The sequence below is a fragment of the Numida meleagris genome, chromosome 1 (assembly GCF_002078875.1).
Source record: "Numida meleagris isolate 19003 breed g44 Domestic line chromosome 1, NumMel1.0, whole genome shotgun sequence".
In the NCBI taxonomy this organism is placed as follows: Eukaryota; Metazoa; Chordata; class Aves; order Galliformes; family Numididae; genus Numida; species Numida meleagris.
In genome coordinates this window covers 68,874,883-68,896,930 of record NC_034409.1, presented here as the reverse complement: position 1 = coordinate 68,896,930, position 22,048 = coordinate 68,874,883, and the positions used below count along the sequence as shown (strand labels likewise).

Sequence of the window (22,048 nt, the reverse complement as noted above, 5' to 3'; positions counted from 1 at the left end):
GGCTGCGTGACCCCGGCGCGCCGCCGGGGCCCTGCTGGCTGGCGGGGCCGGCGGGGAGTGGGTGAGGAGGGGTGAGGAGGGGAGAGGCGCTCCCCCTGCCAGCGCTGGGGGAGCCGTTACGCCAGCGGCGTAAGTGGCCGCGCGGGGGTCTCGCGGCCTCAGGGGTGGGCGGAGCGGGGGGGGCTGCGGCCGCTTCTCCCACCCCCGCGGGCGCCGGGCGCGGAGGCCGGAGCCGGGCCCCGCGCTCCCCGCCGAGCCGGCGGCGGCCGCCGAGGAAGCGAGCGGAGGGGCATGGAGGCCGCCCGGCCGCAGGCGCCCGCGCCCGGCCCTCTCTAGGGCGCCCCGCGGGGCCTACCCCTCCTCCCCGGAACGGGCCCGCGGCAGGGCCCGGGCGCGGCGCGGAGGAGGCCCGGGACTGCTGCAGCACCGCAGGAGCCGGCCCAAGTAAGAGACGCCGCCCGCGCGCCCCCTTCCCCGGCGGGCCCCGCCGCGGCTGTGCCCTCCTCGTTCTCGTGTGCTTCTCCTTTCCCCGTGCTTGCTGGTCGATTGAGAAGTGCAAAGGCTGGAAGTTAGCCTAAAAGCCTTGACGCTGCTGCTCTTTCAAAGCCCGTGTAGCCTAATCATAAATGTTTTTTTTTCCTGTTACTTTTAGCAAGAAAGCTCTAAATAGCAAGCCATTTCTGTACGATTTTTGCTTAAGCGTACCTTTTGATCAGAGGAGAAAGGAAGGCAATACGGTGTATTATTATTATTTTTCAATTGTGAACGTTCACATGTTGTGTATCTTCTTTCCTCCTGGGGGAAAAATAAATGGTGAGGTGTCTAGTACACTAAATATATGGACTAAGATATTTTTCTCTCTATGTAAGTAGTGTTAAAATAGGCTCTTCTGTGGTGTGTCCTGAAGGGTAAATAGGTTGTTACTGCAGCTAATGGATGCAACGTATAAATCGTGAGATAACCTCTTCAAAACTCAAGTGTTCTAGTAAGACATTTTTGTGCTATATAAATCCTGTAGTAGGTCTGTGCTATGTTTGTCTACTACATTTTTTTTTTCCCCCTAACTTTCCTATCTGTTTTAGGAAGAAAATGAAAATCTTCTCTGAGTCTCATAAAACTGTTTTTGTTGTGGATCACTGCCCCTATATGGCAGAATCCTGTAGACAGCATGTTGAATTTGATATGTTAGTAAAGAACCGGACCCAAGGAATCATACCTCTAGCACCCATATCAAAATCATTATGGACGTGTTCGGTGGAATCATCTATGGAGTACTGTAGAATAATGTACGACATTTTTCCTTTCAAGAAGCTGGTAAGTTTTTCAATAAATTCCTGATAACATAATGGGTGCTTTTGCATTTCTATGAAGCTTTTAATACCATTTGCTGTTGTTAGAAGTGTACGTGTAATTTATTATATTTGCATTGTTGATACAGTGAATTGCTTTCTAAACTAGTTTAAAGAGCATCAGAGTCCCATTGCGTGTTAATTTTTGGGACCTTTGCATGTTTTGTGCAAAACGTGAGGAGTGCTTTAAGGTGACGTGTTTGTGTTTTCGTGATCTCTAAGCTCACAAAAGCTCGAGGGAGGTCTTGCTGCATATCAGACTCTGGTTGTAAATATGCCTGGTAGCACTTCAAGGTTTTCAATACCAACTCCCAGGGATCTGGACAGGAATAGGAAAAGTTGGGATATCTCTCCAAGGGCAAGTTTGAAAAAGTGAGAGGGTGCACAGTTGCTCTTTTAGAAGCAGAAATACCTGGTGGCTCTAACTAATCCCTGGTTCCTGAAGTTGTCTTACTATTGAGTTAGGAAATTTCCCAAGGCTGATTACCTTTTATTATTTTTTTTTTTAAAAAGAAAAGTTAAACTTTTGACAGTGATATTGCTACAAAGTAATGATGAAGAACAGTCTGTTTCAGAAAGAGCAGGGTGTCTGACACTAACAAATGCTACTGGAAGTTCTGTGGTCTGGTGTGTCAGCCTCACTGCTTCAGTGGATTGCATGTCCTGGCTCTCAGACAGCTTACGCTTAATTTAAACTGTGGTCTTGTCCTATCATGGGATTTTGTCGATTGTATGCTCAATTAACTTAAATCGTGTGGCTGATCTAAAGCCCATGTGCTATAAGAACTGTAAATTGAGATGAAAGGTGTTCTTCCCCTTAACTGTTTCTGCCAACTTTACAATGTATTTTGCTCTCTGACGTTAGTGAATCTTGCTAGGTATTTACCCTGTAATCTACTGTGATGACATCTGGAGAACAATTTGCTGTATTGCAGTACTGAACTTTGCAGATGGGTTTTCTACTGAAAGTATTACCTGTTTATGAAAACTTCATAGCATCATGAAATACAAACTCAGTATCAAGGTTGATTATGTTGTCATTGTGTGCGAATGTTTAGAATAAGAAGTTGTTAATCGTTTACTCTTTAGGTAATGTTATGAATGTGGCGGGACCGAATGCTTTTTGTGTATGTCTTATTTTTAGTTTGGCTTGTAATTGCATACCTCTGCAGGGTATCAGATAGTCTGAAGGAGGAGGTGTACTCCTTGTTAGTTTGGATTTGGGGAGGTAGCTATAATCCATGATTTTATCTAACTGTTATCTGACCTGGACTTTTAAAATACTTCTAGGTAAATTTCATTGTGAGTGATTCTGGAGCTCATGTTTTGAATTCCTGGACCCAAGAAGATCAGAACTTGCAAGAGGTATGCATTGTAGCTGTTCTTTTCTTTTGAAAGTCTAGTTTAATCATGATAAATTGTGATGTGTTACTAGTTGCTTTCTGAAGTGATCATCTCCCATGTAGGCATATTCTGCAGCGCAGCAGGACGTGGATGAGTGGAGATGGGGAGGGTCCCCTAACTGGGGAGTCCCCAGGGTGAGAAGAGAGCAGCCAGGGGCTGCCAGCCCTTGTGGGGGAGGTTAAGGGGCAGGGTTGGGAGCAGCAGTGGGATCCCATAGGTACAAAGGTAGCTGCCCAGGCCTTTGTTTGTGGGAAGCTCCAGCATCTGGAAGTCCCCCAAGGGACTGAGGGTGGGGGGGGTTGCCACTGTCCCCAGCTCAAATGAAATTCTTGAGCAGGTGGCCAGATTGAATGAGGAAAATCACCAGGCAGCACAGTATCCAGAAATTTGAGAGACTGATGTGTGGTACTCAGCAGTGATGCAGGCAGACTGATGGCACTGTCTTAAGTCCCTGTAAGGGAAAGAAGCTAAACTGACTTTCAGCCCTGAGAAGATAGATTCCAGTAATATGCAAGATGATGGATACTGCAGCCTCTTCTCTGCTTGGAGCAGAAGGATGAGTCTGCCCTTTGCCCCTGAAATGTACCTGCGTAACTGACATGCAGCTCTTTCATGAAAAGAAGAGGATGCGGGTAACAATTAAGACACAGGATGGGGCAACTGCATTAACTTGGTCCTTATTAGTACCAGTGCCACCAAAAAAAAGGCAAAGGGTGTTAGTAACTGGGGGCTCCTTGCTGAGAAGCACCGAGACACCTGCTTGTCACCCAAACACTCTCACTAGAGAAATGAGCCTCACTTCAGTGCGTGGGAAGATCATGGAACAGATCATTCTGAAAGCTGTATTAAGGCACAAGGTTCAACAAGGCCAAATGCAAGGTGCTGAGCCTGGGCTGGGGCAATCCCAGGCACGAGTACAGACTGGGAGAAGAACTCATTGAGAGCAGCAATGTGGAGGACTTGAAGTCCTGGTGGACAAAAAAGCTGGGTGTGAGCTTGCAGCTGGGAAGGCCAACTGTATCCTGGCCCACACCAGAAGTGACATGGCCAGCAGAGTGAAGGAGGTAATTGTCCCACTCTACTCTGCCCTCGTGAGGTCTCATCTGCATCCAGGCCCAGGGCCCCCAGTGTAAGAAAAGATGTGTATCTAGTGGGTGGCAGCCCTTCCTGTGGCAGGGTGGTTAGAACTGCCTGGTCTTTAAGGTCCCTTCCAACCCAAGCTATTCAATGATTCTATATTCAATATTTATGTTATGAATTAAAATCCTAGTGGATCGATCTGATCTCAAATTATTGCATGGTAACATTTTAAGTAGTAGCCTGGGAGGTTGGGTATATAAGCAACTTCATGTTTAGAAATAAAAGCAACTTTCAGGATCAAATTATATTAAAACAAATGGTATGAAGAAATTACCTGGGTATGCATTTCATCTGTAAATTAGTGATACCTTTTGAATTTTACACTTGTTTAATTTTTTTTGCCTTGGCAAGATAGGCAAATAAACTTTTTTTTTTAAAAAGATGTAAACAGTGTTTGTATTCTTTGTTCTCACTTCCACTCATATTGAATGGGCTCTTTTTCTGAAAAGCTGGGGAAAAGCTTTGGGAAGCAACCAAACTCCCAAGTTTTCAGAAAATCAAAGCAAACTGCAGTTGATAAAGTAATAATTTCTTACAAGTATTGGATATAATTTGCAGTTATGGGTACGTATTTTTCTATGAGAAGTGATGGTATTGTTTTCTACAGGCTTGTTAACACATAGTAAATCAGCTGCATAGGGTAACTTGGGGCCAGAATATTTTTTTCCAAAGGCTGAGAGCGTATACAGGTCTTCTATTGCTCTGTCTGCTTTTGTCCTGACAATGTGAAGTAACATGTAAAATAAGTTATAATGGTAACTTTTCGCATAACTGGACGCTTTAACAGATTCCTGAAAAGTAACTTTCATTCTTTATCCAGTTAATGGCAGCCTTAGCAGCTGTTGGGCCACCTAATCCTCGGGCAGATCCAGAATGCTGCAGCATACTTCACGGGCTGGTTGCTGCAGTTGAAGCGCTTTGCAAAATAACAGAATACCAACACGAGGCTCGAACCATGCTCATGGAGAATGCAGAACGTGTTGGAAATAGAGGAAGAATAATCTGTATTACTAATGCAAAAAGGTATGCGTTATCGTTTGCTTCTGCCATCAAGAAATAAAGGGATTTCATACATTTTTAGAAGTGTTTTGTTGATTGCTATAAATTAATGCTCTAAGTAGCTATATTCTTAATAAATCGCTTCATGCCTTATGAAGGCTTTTATTTATGGAGATGTTTATGTGCTACAGTAACCAATGAAAAAATTCTCGCTTTAAATAGGAAAGCATGTAGTGGCATGTTGCTCTGAATGAGAGGATTTATAATATTACATAAAACTACTTATTTTTTTAAACGCTTCTCTGCAGTGACAGTCATGTTCGGATGCTTGAGGATTATGTTCAGGAAACCATTCATGAACATAACAAGCTTGCAGCTAATTCAGATCAGTGAGTATACTTTCAACAGTTTGTTTTTCCCTATGTGTGCCTGTTATGTCCTCTAAGAAATACTGGTGTAAATACTGAAACTTCTTCTGATGAGTGGTTTGAATGCTGGTGTGAAATAGAGGGCTCTAAGCTGTATCATCCCTTATCCTCGTAGAACAATATTTCATCAGGTTGCTATCTTCTATCTTTCTCTAAAACACGAGGTGTTACAGTCCTGCAGTGAGGCACGGTTATCAGTTGTGCATCTGCATTCTTTCTTGAAAGCGACAAATTAGTTTCACTTTCCTGTTCCTTAGACTAAAATAGCTGAGGGGCTTCAAAGTAGTTCTTAATTTCTAAATTTTGTTCCTTGATACCTCCCTTGGAATAAAGCAATCTCTTAAAATCCCCTTCTGCCACTTTTCTACCATATGCTTTGGCTAATTAAACAATGAACTGTTTGGTGCTGGAGTTGTATGTTAGCTTTCAAAGTATATAGTAGCTTGAGATTCTATCCTTGATTGCTCCATAGGCACTTACATAGCAGAAGCTAGATTTAGCTGCTACAAATGCCATTTTGTAGATGTGTAAAGGACACTAGTGCCAGGGAATCAGGTGCTAAGTCCATTGTAAAGGGTGACCTATCATAGAATGGTTTGGGTTGGAAGGGACCTTTAAGATCATCTGGTTCCAATCCCCCTGCAATAGGCAGGGACACCTCCCTCTAGACCAGGTTGCTCAAAGCCCCATCCAGCCTGGCCTTGAATGCTTCCAGGGAGGGGACATCCACAACCTCTCTGGGCAACCTGTTCCAGTGTCTCACCACCCTCACAGTGAAGAACTTCTTCCTAAAACATAACTTTTTATACGTTGCTGTAGCAACAGATGCAAGAGAGTGTCTCGGTCTCTCTAGGTTTTCAGCTGTGTTGGGAAATGGATGTGATACTGGCATAGCTCCATGTTTATCAGAATCCCCCTATTAACACTTTCAGGCACGCTTGCTGAGGCAAATCCTCTGTAGTGTCCATTTTCAGATGATGAAGGTAAACAGTACATGAGTCAAGGATCTGCTCTACTTAACTGTCAAAAATGTAACACAGTACTATTGCAACTGAAGAGCTAGCAAATCTGCACAAGTGCTTATTCTGATACTTTATTTTGAAGTATGCCTTTAAATATCATTTATGTAACTTAGTTTCTATAAAATACTTTCAGAAACAGTGTGTCATAATATCTCAGATTCTGTATTCTGTTGGTCAGATGAATCTTGAGAGGTCTTGTAGTTCCTGTGAGATACTTTTTCTTAATACTTCTTGCCACTCTGTAGGTTAAATAGAATGTTTTTATTTTCAAGCCTAATGCAGATCCAGAAATGTGAATTGGTCTTAATCCACACGTACCCAGTTGGTGAAGACAGCCTTGTTTCAGATCGTCCTAAAAAAGAGGTAAGAGTCTAAAAATGAGAAAATGTATCCCAGTATTAGGAACGATGTCAGACTCCAATAGGCAATGCACATTAAGCCTCAGTAAGGCTTTGGGCCTCTGGTAAGGTATGGGAAAAAATACAGGTGGTGATTTTTTTTGAAAAGTTGACAGCTTGCATACTGCCATCTGAAGTGCATGTTTTCTTTTCTTTTGTAGTATGCAAGCATATAGGGTATCATCTTTTTCATTTCTTACAGTTGTTGCAGTAATAATTAATGCTGCTTTTTTTGTGAAATAAAACATAAATCAAATACTATAGGATGAGAAGATGTTTGCTTTAATTTCCTTTTTGAGAAGGAATGAATGGAAAACCATCAACTACTTGGTGTGTTGGATGGATGAGCTGAATAACTGTTCTGCAATTCAAGCAGGCTTTCTGCTAGCTAGCAGCATGTTCTGACATGTATCTGTTAAATGACATTGGCATTGTTCAGCTCTACGTTCCATGTTAGCCAGGCTGATGTGTTATGATATTTAACTATTACTTGAATGATTTTCTCATGACTGGAAGCACCGGAGTGGTGCTTTTATTTGTGTGGTCAAGTGCTAGTCATCAGAATGCCTTTATAGTGAAAAGCATTGGAAGGCGTGTCTGCTTCCAAAGGAAAGGGTAGTATATTGTAGGAATGTAGAATATTTGAAGTTCAGCAGATCTTTATAGAGACTTGAAAAATCATCAAATGAAAAGAAAAAATGATGCATATAAGAAATTATTCTATATGAACACTTCAGTTGTAGCAAAAACGTGTGCTGTATGAACTTGAATGCAGACACATGCAAATGATTTTGTAATGTATTGTGCTGATGTTCAGTCTGCTCTGCTAAAAATAATGTACTGATATAAGAAAAAAATGCAAGGAAGGAATCTTCTTAACACAGAAGGCATTTGGTCTTGCATCCTACTTCACAAGTAAAAGGGAATGAAGCTGCTGCTCTGAGATCTAGTACAAAAATACTCAATTGTCATGCTTTAAAAAAAAAAAGCAAAACTGAATAAATGATTACTTCTTTCCTTTGTAAGGCAGACATTGCTCACTTTTTTTAAGCCTACAACCAATGTCATTACTTGGAAAATCAAATGCAACTTACAGCTTGCGTTTTGTGTATGTCTTAACATGCAGGTAGGCAAAAAGAGCTGTTTTAACCTGCTGTTACTCAGTAGGTTTAAAAGGGGAATACTAGACCCAGAAAGAGGGTTCTTTCCCCATGTCCTGATACTGATGAGTCAAAGTTCCTAGCATGCTTCTGACTCTGGAACAGTTGGTAGAAACTGCAACTGTAGCAACTGACACAATCTGCAGAGTTCTGAAAAAGAAACAGCAACTTTTCCCTTCTTAACTTTCCATGGTGGTTTTCTTTATGATTGAATTTAGTACTATAAATGTTCTGAGTTGAGTGTTTCAAGTGGTTTATATTGTTCTATGATACTAGAGTCTAATCCATTAATACTGTATGTTCTGTGTTAATTTCTTGTAGCTTTCACCTGTTTTAACCAGTGAAGTGCATAGTGTCCGTGCAGGACGGCATTTAGCTACAAAACTGAATGTTTTAGTACAACAGCACTTTGATTTGGCTTCAACCACAATAACCAACATTCCTATGAAGGTAATACTGTGTCTCTTGCTTTGGTAGCTTGCTGTATCACTTCTAAATTTATTTGAATTTTTTTTATTTAAATGAAATTCTTACATTGTTTTTCTCTCCATATCATATTTTTTGTTTTGTCTTTTTTTTTATTAGCCCACATTTAATGTTTGTGACCAGGTTAGTAAAAGTAAAGTAAGGGAAGAATGTAAAGGATCACAGAACAAAATGTATTGCTGGATCTCAATTTTTGATGTAGCAATACAAGCGTTATTTCAGTTCTGTTCGTATTACTTCATATAAATACTATCTTATTTGCCTTAAATTACTTTGTTTGTGATTCTCGTGTCTTTTTCTAGTTGTGTTATTAGATATTCTTGACCCCTGTGCATTTTAGTGGCATAGTGAGTCTTTCCTTTGTCTCATCATCATGCCCACCCAAAATGAAGGTGTTTGTAACTAACAGTTGGTTTTTTGGCTAAAGGTTTTCCAGAAAGGTTTACATTCTGAATGTCTACAAACCAGAGAGACAGGGATGGGATATAATCTATTTAAGGAAGCAACTGAATTTAACACTTTGTTCAAAGTTGTTTATGTTCCTATTTGTTTCTTATCACCAGAGGGAGGGAAATTGGTGCAATTAAGTATTTAAATATTAAGTTTAGAGTAATTTTCTGTTTCAATTCTCTTGCTGCCTGATCCAAAGTGTCAGTATTCAAAGGGTAAGGGCAGATAAACTTTTTTTTATTTTTAAGAACAATCAAAGGCTCTAATATTGTCAATTCTTATTGCATTCTTTGAAAAACAGCAATTTTCTAGTTTTGAAAGATATTCATAGCAATTTGACATGGATTTAATAAGTTAAAACATGGAATTAAATGTCACAATACATTAATTTTTAATGAACTTTCACATGGATCATCATATGAATGTGACTTTTAGGCTTGCAAATACCTTGTCTATAATCTGACCTGTGTGCTGCTGGTATGTTTCTCCCTTCTATCTTTGTCCTTATAGTAATAGACTATGTTCCTTGTTCATGTTTTTTAATTTGTTGCTGCTGTTTAAAGATGCAGAGATTATCAACTTGAAGTTGAAAGCATGTGTATATATATTTTTTTCCACGCATCTGAAGTGTAAGAAAATGATGATACATTCAAAGTATGTTTTTTTGGTCTAGGTTCTTGTCGGGCTTTCTAAAGTTATTAATTCAGGCAAAATTAGTTACAACTATTTAAGTCTACGTCTTACACTACACACACTGTCGTGAGATCTATGTTAAGAAAGTATAGGGTTTTGGAAAGGGAACAAAAAGAATGAGAAGGCTGCATCTTTAAATAGATGAGCAGATAGAGAGCGGTTTCCTCAATATTGCAATCCCATTGTTGTCTAATGCACTTGGGAGACTCGTTTTCCTGTGATGCAAGAGGTAAATGTCAAATCATCAAAATTATTTCTAATTAAAAATAGTGACTGCTACTTGGGAAATAATTGTATAATTGTTTTTACCTGTCTCTTTTAAAGGAAGAACAACATGCTAACACATCAGCCAACTATGATGTGGAGCTTCTTCATCACAAAGAAGCACATGTTGACTTTTTAAAGAGTGGTAAGTAGCAATCATTCTCGAAATGCTTGGTCAGTCATTTGCGTGCTAGAAGTATTTACAAGCAGGGGCTATGAGCTTCTAACTGATGCAAGCTTCAGACATAATTATTAGAGTTAAGGTAAATCCTATTTGTAAATAGCACATTTTCAGTTGTTCTTTGCAGCCTAATGACTTGTTTTGCAGTGTTGGCTTTGAAGATTTATTCAGTACTGGCGTATCTTAAGGTAATATAAAAAAATTCAAAAACGTATCAAATTCATCAGACCAGGTTTCACGTACGTTCAGGATTTTTGTGTGTGATTTTTGAGGAGCGCTTCAATTTCTCACTGAAGCTACTGAATAAAAAGCATGCTATCTGGGAGATAGATGTGTGGTGGTTTCACAGAAAGTAAAAAAGTGCTGCTTGAGTATTTGTGGAAAGCTATTCCTTGAACAACTGAGCTTTTAATCTGTCTGTTAAGTAATAAGTAACATAATTCTATAGATCTGATCGTGACAGTAATTGCTTTTAAAAACCTGAGTTGCTTTTGAGCTTTCTCACTTTGTTGAAGTATCTAGTCTGCTTTTTGTAGCTTGGAATTACCTAATATTCCTCTCAGGTGTTTTTTTAATACCTTTACTTCTGTGAGGTTAGAGGGGAAGAAAACAATTTTGCAGAGAATGTTTGATATAACAATCTGTTAATGTATCAAGTGAGGCAAAATATTCTGTATTGGTGGTACTTAAAAGCTAAAGCAAGCAACTGAAAACACCCTGTCTACCAGCGTTTGGTGGAATGCTTGCTATGTGCCTGTTCTGAAATGCTGAAGTCTCATTTGAAGTTTTTGTAGGCTTTGTGTTCTCGTACAGTGTAGTTTGTAACGTTTTAAGTGGCACTGAGTCAGAAGAAATCTTAGTCTGACTTAGTATGTTTATAGAATACATGCATTTAGCTACCGACTGTAGATGTTTCTTACTATTCAGACTCTTATGTGGCTTTAAAGCATATTAGGAAGATGATGGTTTAACAACTTAGAAATACAATATCTTAACAGGTGAGTTATCTGTCTGTTATCTAAGAAACAGTGGGTACTTCTTTTCTGAAAACTGGTGTGTAAGTACTTGTGTTGGGGGACTTTGTGCCTTTTTTTCCCCCCTGCTCTTAAGAGGACAACCATTACCAAGAACAGAATGCATCTCCTCACTTAAAATTACTGTTCTTTTTTTTAGTTAAGTTTATGAATAAAGATTGGAGAAAAAAGGAATCAGATGTTACAGTACTGAATTCAGACTGACTTGAACTTACTATGCATGTTGAAAGTACAAAGGTTTATGGCAGAGGCTCAGAAATGCTTACGTAATACCTACAGGCTCGGGGAATGAGCCTGCTAGTGAAAGCCAAATCCAGACTCCTGCTGTAATGCCTTTTCAGTTCGTTTTCATCGGATCTTGTCAGTTTTTGTTCCTTTTTATTTGTTTTTAAAATCCATCTTTTAACCGTATGAAGTACTAGGAAAGGGGAGATTCGATTATTTGATTAGATCTTATTTCCTTTCAAAGTTGCTAGGGAACTTATATAAAGGCTAAACTTCGTCTGTTCTGTGAGAGATATTTCTAAAAGGATTCCAGTTGTTTTAACTCAACTCTTTTGGTCATTAAAAAAGCCTCTTCTGCAGGTTACTTTCATGATTAGTGAGCAGATCATAAACATATTATGTGAGGAAGCCTTTATAATATGAAATCAAAGTTCCTACATAGACTAAACCCTGACATCTTACATAGGCTGTTGATATATGCATCTAATTCTTTCCAGGTTATTGTGGATTCAAGCATATTATATGACTGTTAAGTAATATATTGGTAATATCTGCTTGTCAGTATGATGTTATACAAAAATATTTGTAGTGACAAAACACCTATGGTCTGTAGAACATGTTGAGATGTTCAAATTGAAATTGACGTAGCGAAGATGCTGGATAATAAAACCAAATTTTATTTTCCCCCAAGTTGTCAAATGTGCCTTTAGGTCAGTTTCATTTTAGGCTGAGATACAGTACGTACATAAACTAATCAGCCTTAAAGAAGGGCTCTTAATGCTTGCTAAAGGTTTTAATTGGTCTGTGGAAAATCAGGGATGCTTTTCAAGTCTTAGGCATTTTTTAAAGAAAAAAAGACTGTTGTGGAAAAAAACTAAAATGTACCTGTAACTTTCTAAGTGTCCAGTCAAATACTGGGAACATACATTGGAGCTACACTGTTTTGTTTGCTTGCATTTCTTTTTTCACAACCACACAATAGCTGCTGATCTTTAAAAGATTATTTTAAGTACCGCTACGGATAATGTAGGCATTTTTTTCACTTATTAAATATCTAGCTTAATTAGATTACTTCTTGTATGTGATATGTTATTCAATATTTTGTACATTAAATTTGTAACCATGAAGTGTTACTGCAGGGAAAAAAAAGACAACCATGAGAATTACTTGCTGCATTTTTGTGTAACAAAATATTTGATGGTGTTATGATGCACGTTTCTCTGACTCAATATTGCAGGTGATAATCACGTAGGTGGCAATAGCAGAGAAGGCGCATTTAAAGAAACTGTGACATTAAAATGGTGTACTCCTCGAACAAATAGTGTAGGTAGGTAACACGATATCTTACAAAGCTGCTATTCTAAGTTATGTTAAATGTTGTTCTCCTCATGTACCGGTAAGAATTCAAGCAAGGAGGTAATTCACTTCTTGTTGATGCTGCTTTTACCTTTTACACTGTATACGTTGCTGCTGATTGCGTCCTAGTTTAACAGTGGTGAAATGATGCTCAACCTCATCCTCTTTGGTTTTGTGGGATATTTTTTTCTGTGTGGATCTAGACTCAACTTTTCTACTCCTTCATTTCTCAGAATTACACTACTGCACTGGAGCGTACAGAATTTCACCAGTAGATGTAAATAGCAGACCATCTTCATGCCTTACTAACTTTCTCCTTAATGGTAAGTTTGTGTCCTTAACTAATTATTTTAAAGTTGTAATTGTTAATATTGCAAATGGAACGTTGTGGTGGCTTTGCATTGGTAGGTATCTTTGCTCCACCATGCTGCTCTTAGAGTTCTCCTCAGCAGAATGGGGAGAAAATCAGATGAGAAAAGACTCATGGGTTGAGATAATTTGAGAATTTTCTTCCCACCCTTGCTGTCGGGGGCAAAACAGACTCTTCGTAGGCAGATTAATATAATATGCTGCCTATTGCTAACAGACTAGAGCAGAGAGAACTAGAAGCACATTACTTCCTCCACCTTCTTCTACCTCCTCCCCTTGACTGATGCAGGGGAGTGGAGGAGTGGAGGTTGCAGTCAGTTCATAATACCTAGTCTCCGCTGCTCCTTTATGATCACTCTTCTCCCTGCTCCAGCACGGGGAACTGATCCTACATGGGCTTTCCACAGTCTGCAGCTCTTCAAGCACTGCTCCAGTTTGGCTCTGTACCATGGGGCTCACCCTTCAAGACAGCACTGATCCCTACCGTGGCCTCCTGCCCCACCATGAGCTCTTCTCCACAGGTCCCAGTTCCTACCCAGGGCCTGCTTTTGTGGGGGCTCTCCATGGGCTGTGGCCTCCTTCAGGCCACATCCACCTACAGCGCTGTGGGGTCCTCCACAGGCTGCACCTGGAGATCTGCTCCACATGGTGCCCATGGGCTGCAGGAGGACAGCCTAGGCACCATGGGCATCTCCTAGGCAGGGAACTTCTGCTCTGCACCTGGAGCACCTCCTGCCTGCCTTCTGTACTGACCTCAGTGCCTGTAGTGCTGTTTCTCACATTTCTCGCTCCTCTCTTCCAGCTGCTGTTGTGCAGCAGTTTTTCCCTTTCTCTATAAGGATGCTGTCCCAGAGGTGCACCCAGCGTTGCTCATGGCTCAGCTTTGGCAATAGTGGTTCCCTTCTGGAGAATGGCTGAGGTTGGCTCTGATCTGACTTAGCAAAGCCCAGCAGTTGCCCTAATGGCAGCCACCCCTGCAGCCTTCCTGCTAATAAAACCTTGTTTTTCAGCCCGTATAAAGAGGGGTACATCTGCATTCTGTAAAAATGCCAAGTCTGTGTTAACATGTCATATAAATAAAATAACAGGAAATGAGAGGAAAGAGGTAAAGTAGAGAGCCAATACTGAATTCTGGAAGTCCTTTACTGAGTCCAAGTGTAGAATACATTGTGTCTTGTTTGGTAGGAAAAACTTCTTTCAGTAGGTGATGATACTCTTGGTCATAATGCTAGTGGTATGTAGTCAGCATTAATTGCATGTGTTTCTTTACAGTAAGCAAAAAAAGCTGCATTACAAACATCCTTTTAATGGGATTTTTTTTTTTCAGGGAAGGTATTCTTTGTGTCTTTTCTAAAGATTCTGTACTGGAAGAGTACTTTGATTAATAAAAATGGTTAGAACTAAAACTGATAGTGTATTTTAAATAACCACTCCCTTCTGGTCTTCTGTTTTTGCTTCCTTGTAACAAACTATTTGGAGGTTCCACCTCTTTGTTTAGTGTATTTTAATGAAGAGTCAGCTGGTTTGTGTATGTCTGAAAAGTTGTATCCATTGCAAGTATTACAACTAGTATAAATGAATACCTTTTATACTTGAATGGGTTCTGTTGTTTCTTTGTAGAAGATGTTTTTAATGAATTTCTACACTAGAACAAGATAATGGTTAAGTATGCAACATCGTGTTTGACTAAAAATAACAAGCTATTCATACACAATGAACCGTATTAATGTCTAAATACTTACTTTTCCTAGGAATAATGTCCTGCTCAGAAAGCGGTGATGTATTCCCAGGAGGGAGGCCTTTCAGCTGTTCTGTGTGAAAATTTTAAAGCTTACTGTTAAGTTTGGGGAAATACAGTAAATACTTGAAACAGTTTCTTACTCATCTAGGTCAAAACACAACTTCAGTGGATTCAGTCTTAATGGCTCATTACAAACTTCTGTGTGTCTGACTTTTTAATTTAAAATTGCAGTACATGGTAACTAATGAAACTGACATTGCTTCCAACAGGTCGTTCTGTTTTACTGGAACAGCCACGCAAGTCTGGCTCTAAAGTAATTAGTCACATGCTCAGCAGCCATGGAGGAGAAATTTTTCTGCATGTATTAAGCAGCTCACGATCAATTCTAGAAGATCCCCCATCGATTAGTGAAGGTTGTGGTGGAAGAGTTACTGACTACCGAATTACAGTAAGACTTTTTTTTAGTTTGTTTTCGCATAGATGACAAGAGATGTAGTGCAATGGGTGTTGTGTGTAGGAAATGCTAGTATGTGTTTTGGAGATTTGGAGTGGTTTGCATGACATCACAGTCTAACTGGTTTTCTTCGTATACACTGATGTATATTTAGTACAAAGTAGTGCATCTGTTTATTGTCACGTGTGCTTCATAGAATCCTTTCCATGTTGAGGAAGCACTTTGCTGCCTTATGCACTATCGATATCTAAACTTTGTTCTGATTCTGAAACAGGATTTTCCTGGCAAGGTTTCAGTATGGGCTGGGTGCATGTAGAACTGTATCATGGTCATTGTTGGAAGGCTTGATTGTGCGTGAATGAGTTGTAAAATAAGCAGGAAAGATGGAGTTGTCAGCTTTGAACTCTGGATATAGAACAGACAGTAAGCTGGCATTTTTAACACTTCCTTTGCATCTACATTATGCAAGCAGAAGTGACTTCCAGAAAAACATAGTAAAGCTTCTTACCGTACATGAAATGCCTTACAAGTCCAGAAGACCTTCTCATTTTAAAACTATGTGTCAGTTTTAAAGCCCAAAGTTTATGAAACTATTTTGTGTTCACCTCAAATAATGTCACAAATTTGAAAGCTAGAAACTGGGCTCTGGGTGTTGGAGTCAGGTTTAGTGATGGTGGTATGCAGTTAATGATAGGCAAGACTATGCTGTTTCACCCATTCAGTGAAAGTTACTTTGTTAGAGAAATTCCTAATTTTATTTTGTTTGGTTATCATTAGGATTTTGGTGAATTTATGAGGGAAAACCGATTAACTCCTTTTCTAGAACCCAGATATAAGATCGATGGAAGTCTTGAAATTCCATTGGAACGTGCAAAAGATCAGTTAGAGAAACATACTCGTTACTGGCCTATGATTATTTCTCAGACTACCATCTTTAACATGCAAGCTGTAAGTAATCTTGGGTGTGTAACCTCTTATTCTGGTCTAGAGTAAGTTTGAATCTGTTACTTGGTGGAAGTACTAACTCAACTTTCTATAAATCGCTTGTCACAACATGAGTTTAAGCTTAATTTTTAGCTTCAGTATTATGTATTTAATGTTAGTAGATTATTACTGTTTAATCTAATTGAGTGCAGTACTTGAAACTGGCTTAGCTACAGAGCTGCTGAGTTGCAGTGGGTAAAGACAGCATGCATGTGGTTAGATCTCAGTGTTACTACTAAATTCAGGAGAGAATGTGATATTTTTGTTGTGTATTGTTCCATGGTTACACAGACTTTGCTTTTCCTTGTTCCTGCTAGTTTCCTGCAATGTATAGACTTCCCATTCTTAACTTGTGTTTTGTATTGCAGGTAGTGCCATTAGCCAGTGTGATTGTAAAAGAAGCAATGACAGATGAGGATGTATTGAATTGTCAAAAAACAATATACAATTTGGTAGATATGGAGAGGAAAAATGATCCGCTGCCTATTTCAACAGTTGGTACCAGAGGAAAGGGCCCTAAAAGGTTAAATACAAACATTTTTGTTGTTGTTGGATGTTTCTCAGAAATATATCATTTACGTTGTTTTCATACATGGTTTTTAAAGTGTGGCCAAAGGTAATATGGAGTATGCTAAATGATATACAAATGCTGTGAAAGCTTTGCTTGCACCATTTAGGGACAGTGATTGTGTTGAATGTTAGGAAACTGAAGTTACTTTAATAACGAAAAATTGTGATTATTAATGTGAACACAAAGGTAACCATTAAGAAAGGTGAGAGACTGACACAAGCTAGGGGAGAGAAAGTGGAATAATGCTAAATGACTAAAAAGGGAAACTTAAGCATATTGTAAATAAACAACAGTATAAAATTGAATTATTAAAACAGTCAACTTTGGAACAGTTACTTAAAATATAGGATGCTCCTTTTAAAATCCGCATAGGATATGCACTTATCTGTTCTTCCAATGGTGACATACGTGTACGTTGAATTCCCAAGAATTAACTGGAAAGAAATCAATCTGCAACAGGTTCCCAGGCATCTGGGAGTTACTTGCAGCCAACCAGTATAAGATTCCTCATTTTTATTTTTCATGCAGATATTTAAATAAATCGTGGGCATTTTGGTACTTGAGTGGCCATCTGCATATCCTAATATTGTTGAACTTGCTGGTTAGCAAACGGCTGACTGAATTCAGAAGTACCTCTAGGCAGTGAGATCTCATGAAAGCTAAGAATTTGTCAGTGGAAGCAATATTTAAGTTTCAACTTAAACTTAACTCTGACTTTTAATTGAGAAAGGTCACGTGATGTGGTTCTGCGTTCCATCCTTGACATTCAATCTAAAGTGTGGATAGGTCTTCAAATGAAGGAGAGAGCTCAGGGGATAAATAAAATGAAACAACATAATGCAAAAATAAAGATCTTTTATTTAGCTCTTCAGTAGATTAATGATTTAGATTATCCTATATACAGTACTGCTTTTCCTGCCCTTGCTTAGAGATGAACAGTATCGGATTATGTGGAATGAACTGGAAACTCTTGTACGAGCACACATTGGCAACTCTGATAAGCACCAGCGGGTCTTAGAATGCTTGATGGCTTGCAGAAGCAAACCTCCAGAAGAAGAAGAACGAAAGAAACGAGGCAGAAAGAGAGAAGATAAAGAAGACAAGTCAGAGAAGTCAGGAAAGGACTATGAACCAGATAAGCCGTGGCAAGAATCAGAAAGGTAAATTTTCTAAAGTAACGTAAACCATAACATAATCTTGCCATCATCCTCTTCAAGAGAACTGCTGTAAAATGGTTTTAATTTGATTTGTTAGTAAGCCACAGTAAAAAGCATGAACAACGATTGTGGATCACAATTTTTTTTTTTTACCAGTTGCCATTAGTAAGCTGGAAAAACATCTCCCTTATTACAGTGCCTGCTTATCAGTCTTGCCAAGTAAAAATATTTTACAAATACAATTCTTGTCTGAGTTGCTGACAACTTAGGGCTTTACACTACTTTGTAACTGCAACACTTAGTATGCTACAAGAATATTAGAACATGAAGTCAAGTGTCTAGCCATGTTTTTCAGTCATTTGAACTGTAGACAGTTTAGTGTTTGGGTATATCCAAATTAATTTGGCTGGTCTCCTTGGCTGAACATCAAGGATTATTGTCCTTGTAACTACAGCTTCTAATTCATGTTAATTATTCTAACTTCTAAAACAGTTAAGGATCTGGTTTTCTTCTTTCAAACAACTTATTCTAGAGAGGTCCAAAACACACTGCATTACTAAACTTTTTTTGAATATATAGTTTTGTGCATGCCAGGATTGCTTAGGAGGACAGACACTTTGACCTATGTTCTTGTCACCATGCTGATGACCTTCTTGCCTTTCCGCATGTGATCAAATCGATTTCAACAATTACTTTTGCTTTGACAGGTGAAACAAAGTAAGGGCTGAGTTGAAAGCAATTTGATATAGAGTATATTCTGTATATTCATTGTTTGTTGATCATTTTTAGTTTTGATGGATTTGATGGAAGGACTACCTCAATGGGTACTATATAAATATTTAAACAGAAGTGAAAATATATTTTAAGATCTTTCCATTAGGTCTTTATCTTGAGGATTATTTAGTGAGTTTTCCCTGTTTCCCAGTTTGACAAGGGGTCAAAAGAAACCTTCTCATGATGTGGGTTGTGGGTCACTTGAAGAGTACAGAAGTGTCAGAAATAATAGGTGCTGCTGTAGTGTATCTTACTTCATTGTTTTCCTCCCCTCTCAAAAAGGTTAAAAGGTCTCTTGGATCGTGAGAAAGAAGAACTAGCAGAAGCAGAAGTTATAAAAGATTCCCCTGATTCTCCTGAGCCCCCCAACAAAAAGCCTCTTATAACAATGGATGAAATGCCTGTAGTGGAAAAGTCTAAAGGTAAAACAGAAGGATTGGAACAGATTTTCCCACTTGAAAATTTTTTTTTCCTAAAGTAATGAGGCAAATCTTGGAGTAAAAGCTGAATTAGTTGAGAGAATTCTTAATTAATCAATGCTGATAAGCTCTTGATAAATACATGTATTAACCTTAACGAATCAATGTCAAAAGAAAGACTCCAAGATACTGCATGGACCTAAAGATAGTCAATTGGACTGACAGAGGACAAGGATAGATTTCTGCTAGTGCTCACTGAGGTACTTTGGCAGAAACTATATTTAAGAGTGGGTATCAAAAACAATTGTCTCTTGCTGACTAATGAATGTAGACATGCACGACTGGCTAGTTGAAAGAAACATTTTTCACTGGCTTCTTTCCCTTATTGAGCTGCTAACATCGGTCATAATGGCTAAGCTGGTGTTACGATTCTGCTTGTGAAGCAAAGTCAGTCTCCTATAAAGCAGTAACTCAGCTGCTGTAACTCTGTGTATGCCATATTTACTTAACCTATATTATAAGGCTTTTAAGTATTAGTGTTTTTAATATGCTGTACTACCCAAGTCTGTAATGTCTTCTAAAACTTTATAGTGATGTTTTAGGGATACAGAAATGAAATCGCTTTGTTATATGTCATTTAATTACAGATTTCACCTATTTTTGCATGTGATTTTAGGGCCAATGTCCTTGCTGTCTTTATGGAGCAACAGGATTAATACCGCCAATTCTAGGAAACACCAAGAATTTATTGGTCGTTTGAACTCTGTCAACAATAAAGCTGAGCTGTACCAACATCTGAAAGAAGAAAATGGGTTTGTATCAATAAATGCATTTCTATAAATAAGCAATAGTCAAATGCAGTATGGATGAGTAGTTTATTTGCATTAAGAAGGCTCCTTACACTTTTGAGGATTAAAAAGTGCAAAGATTATAAAACAAAAATCACAAGTTTATTTCTTTTTTCCTAATCTGTTGGTTGTATTACCAATGATGATCCTTACCAATTGTCTTCTGCCATTTCAGAATGGAAACGGCAGAGAATGGAAAAACTGGACGACAGTGATGATCATTTCTTTGAACAGAATTTGGGCAAATTGCACAGGGAAAAAAAAAACACAGAACGCCGTGATGTTGGAATTGATATTGGTACCATTTCAGTACAATTGTTCTGTTTTGTTTTCACTTTTTTGTATTTCTATTTTTCTATGAACTGTAAAATCCACATATCACACTGAATGGTGTGCAAATAGAATCTGTCCTAAAGTACTGTACAGTTGACTTTTTAGAATGAAGAAAACCTCTGCTGCCAAGGACTAAATGAAATCGTCAAAATGTTGATCTGAATTTAAAGTCCTTTTCCATAAGTAATACAGCGGTGACTGACTGTTTGAAGAACTTCAGTTTCAGTCAATTGATAAATAACTGATGATACTGTTAACTTCAGTTCATTAATACTTTTATTTATAGGAAACTTCTCAGGCATCCAGAATTATTGAAAAGACCGCACACTGAATACCTAGTCACTTAGCTGAGAATGTGTCAGTCTTGGTTTTCATGCAAGTGGTGGGGTGGGGGGGGTGAGGGGTTTTAAAGACAAAGTGTTGGCTTAAGAACTTCTTTAAATTTGTTAGGAATGAACTTTAGAAAGCAAAACCTTTCAGGTTGTTATGCTGGAATTGAGTGTTTTTAAACAAAATTGAAATAAAATTTTTGCTAACCATTAAATGTTTTTTTTATGGAATATACCCTCCAAAGTACCTGTGGCTTTAGGCCTAATATTTAAAAACTTAAGGGGAGGCTTATTCTGAATATCTGAATGACAAAGCAGATGATCAATCTTCTTTTTTTTTTTCCCAAGTAAAATCTCTGCTAATCTCTCCAAGTAGCTGATCCCTTCTACGTGCCAAGCATAGAAGAGCAGAGCATGAAGCTATGGGGATACAAAATAAAACATCATTCGGAAACTAGTTCCCAGTCTTTCTATTTTTCCACTGGAGTTTAGCTGAGTTTTATCAGTTTTCCTCTGATCTGCTTCCATTGCTTTATTTTAGCCTGTATAAGCAATTGAAGCAGCTTTGATGTATTAGTTTGTCGATAAAGAAAAACTCAGAAAGAGGTCTTAAAACTAAATCAGTATGTTTGCATTTCTTAATCTGAAACTTGAAATACCATAGTTCATGATGACTCATTCAGAATACAAACATCATGCAAGTATATTAACATTGGTAACCACAATTTGATGGTAACTGTGATTTGTTAAATGACTGTAGGACCATTTTTGCAGTGAGAAAAGAGTACTTGCCTGATACTATTTTGATTATATTTTAAAATGTACGTAGCTTTCACAGAAGCAGTGTATGATTTTTGAATGTCCCGAAGTCTGAGACCTTCTCAAATAAGAAAAGATCATGTCACTATACTAGTGATAAACTTAGATGTGTACTCCTGCAGATTTTCATTTTAATGTCATATGTTGCTTGTTTGAAATACTGCTTACTGAGTTGATGTAAACTGGTCTTTCAGCCCAGATTTTGAAATGCGGGTGATCAAAAGAAACAAAAAACAGCCCTCGTTTCTCCTCCAGTAGCTCAGCTTGCAGTGGAAATTAAAGGTGTTTCTTGTTTGTAAATTAAAAGTAATGAACTCCCTTAGTAATTTAAAAGACCCCCCAGTCTACATCTAGACATCTTCACCATGGTACTGTTGCATACCATCACACCTCAACACAGTAATTACCCCAAAGATATCTATATATTTATTACACTCCAGTTTTCTTTTTAAAAAAATGAATAGGACAAAAGTAATTCAAAGAGGTCATCTAAAATCTGTCTCGAAAATCTTTGGCAGACTCTCATTTGAGGATGTGGTTTGGTTATGCCCTTATAGCGTGGCTTTGTGCAGATTGATCAGCAGTTACAAATATGTTACACCTCAAGGTAGCTTATTTAACTTGCCAACATTATGTCTGGTCTTCTGGATACAGGAAATTA

The 22,048-nt window shown here is 38.5% G+C and overlaps 1 protein-coding gene across 1 annotated transcript; it reads left to right on the top strand.

Moving 5' to 3' along the window:
* Nucleotides 289–21,025, top strand: INTS13 (integrator complex subunit 13). Its single transcript, XM_021392142.1, has 17 exons — nucleotides 289–444; nucleotides 1,083–1,314; nucleotides 2,640–2,714; nucleotides 4,714–4,916; nucleotides 5,201–5,281; nucleotides 6,615–6,705; nucleotides 8,222–8,350; nucleotides 9,854–9,938; nucleotides 12,471–12,560; nucleotides 12,823–12,912; nucleotides 14,969–15,147; nucleotides 15,931–16,101; nucleotides 16,506–16,660; nucleotides 17,638–17,868; nucleotides 18,922–19,061; nucleotides 19,735–19,870; nucleotides 20,082–21,025. The coding sequence occupies exons 2-17, from the start codon at nucleotides 1,090–1,092 to the stop codon at nucleotides 20,119–20,121; spliced, it is 2,121 nt and encodes a 706-aa protein (XP_021247817.1). The 5' UTR covers nucleotides 289–444; nucleotides 1,083–1,089; the 3' UTR covers nucleotides 20,122–21,025.

Excerpts from the sequence above, each read along its gene's own strand:
- INTS13 (XM_021392142.1), top strand. The coding sequence starts at position 1,090 with ATGAAAATCTTCTCTGAGTCTCATAAAACTGTTTTTGTTGTGGATCAC. Across the intron at positions 6,706-8,221 it reads CAGATCGTCCTAAAAAAGAG|CTTTCACCTGTTTTAACCAG; the intron begins GTAAGAGTCTAA and ends AATTTCTTGTAG. Across the intron at positions 19,062-19,734 it reads TGTAGTGGAAAAGTCTAAAG|GGCCAATGTCCTTGCTGTCT; the intron begins GTAAAACAGAAG and ends ATGTGATTTTAG.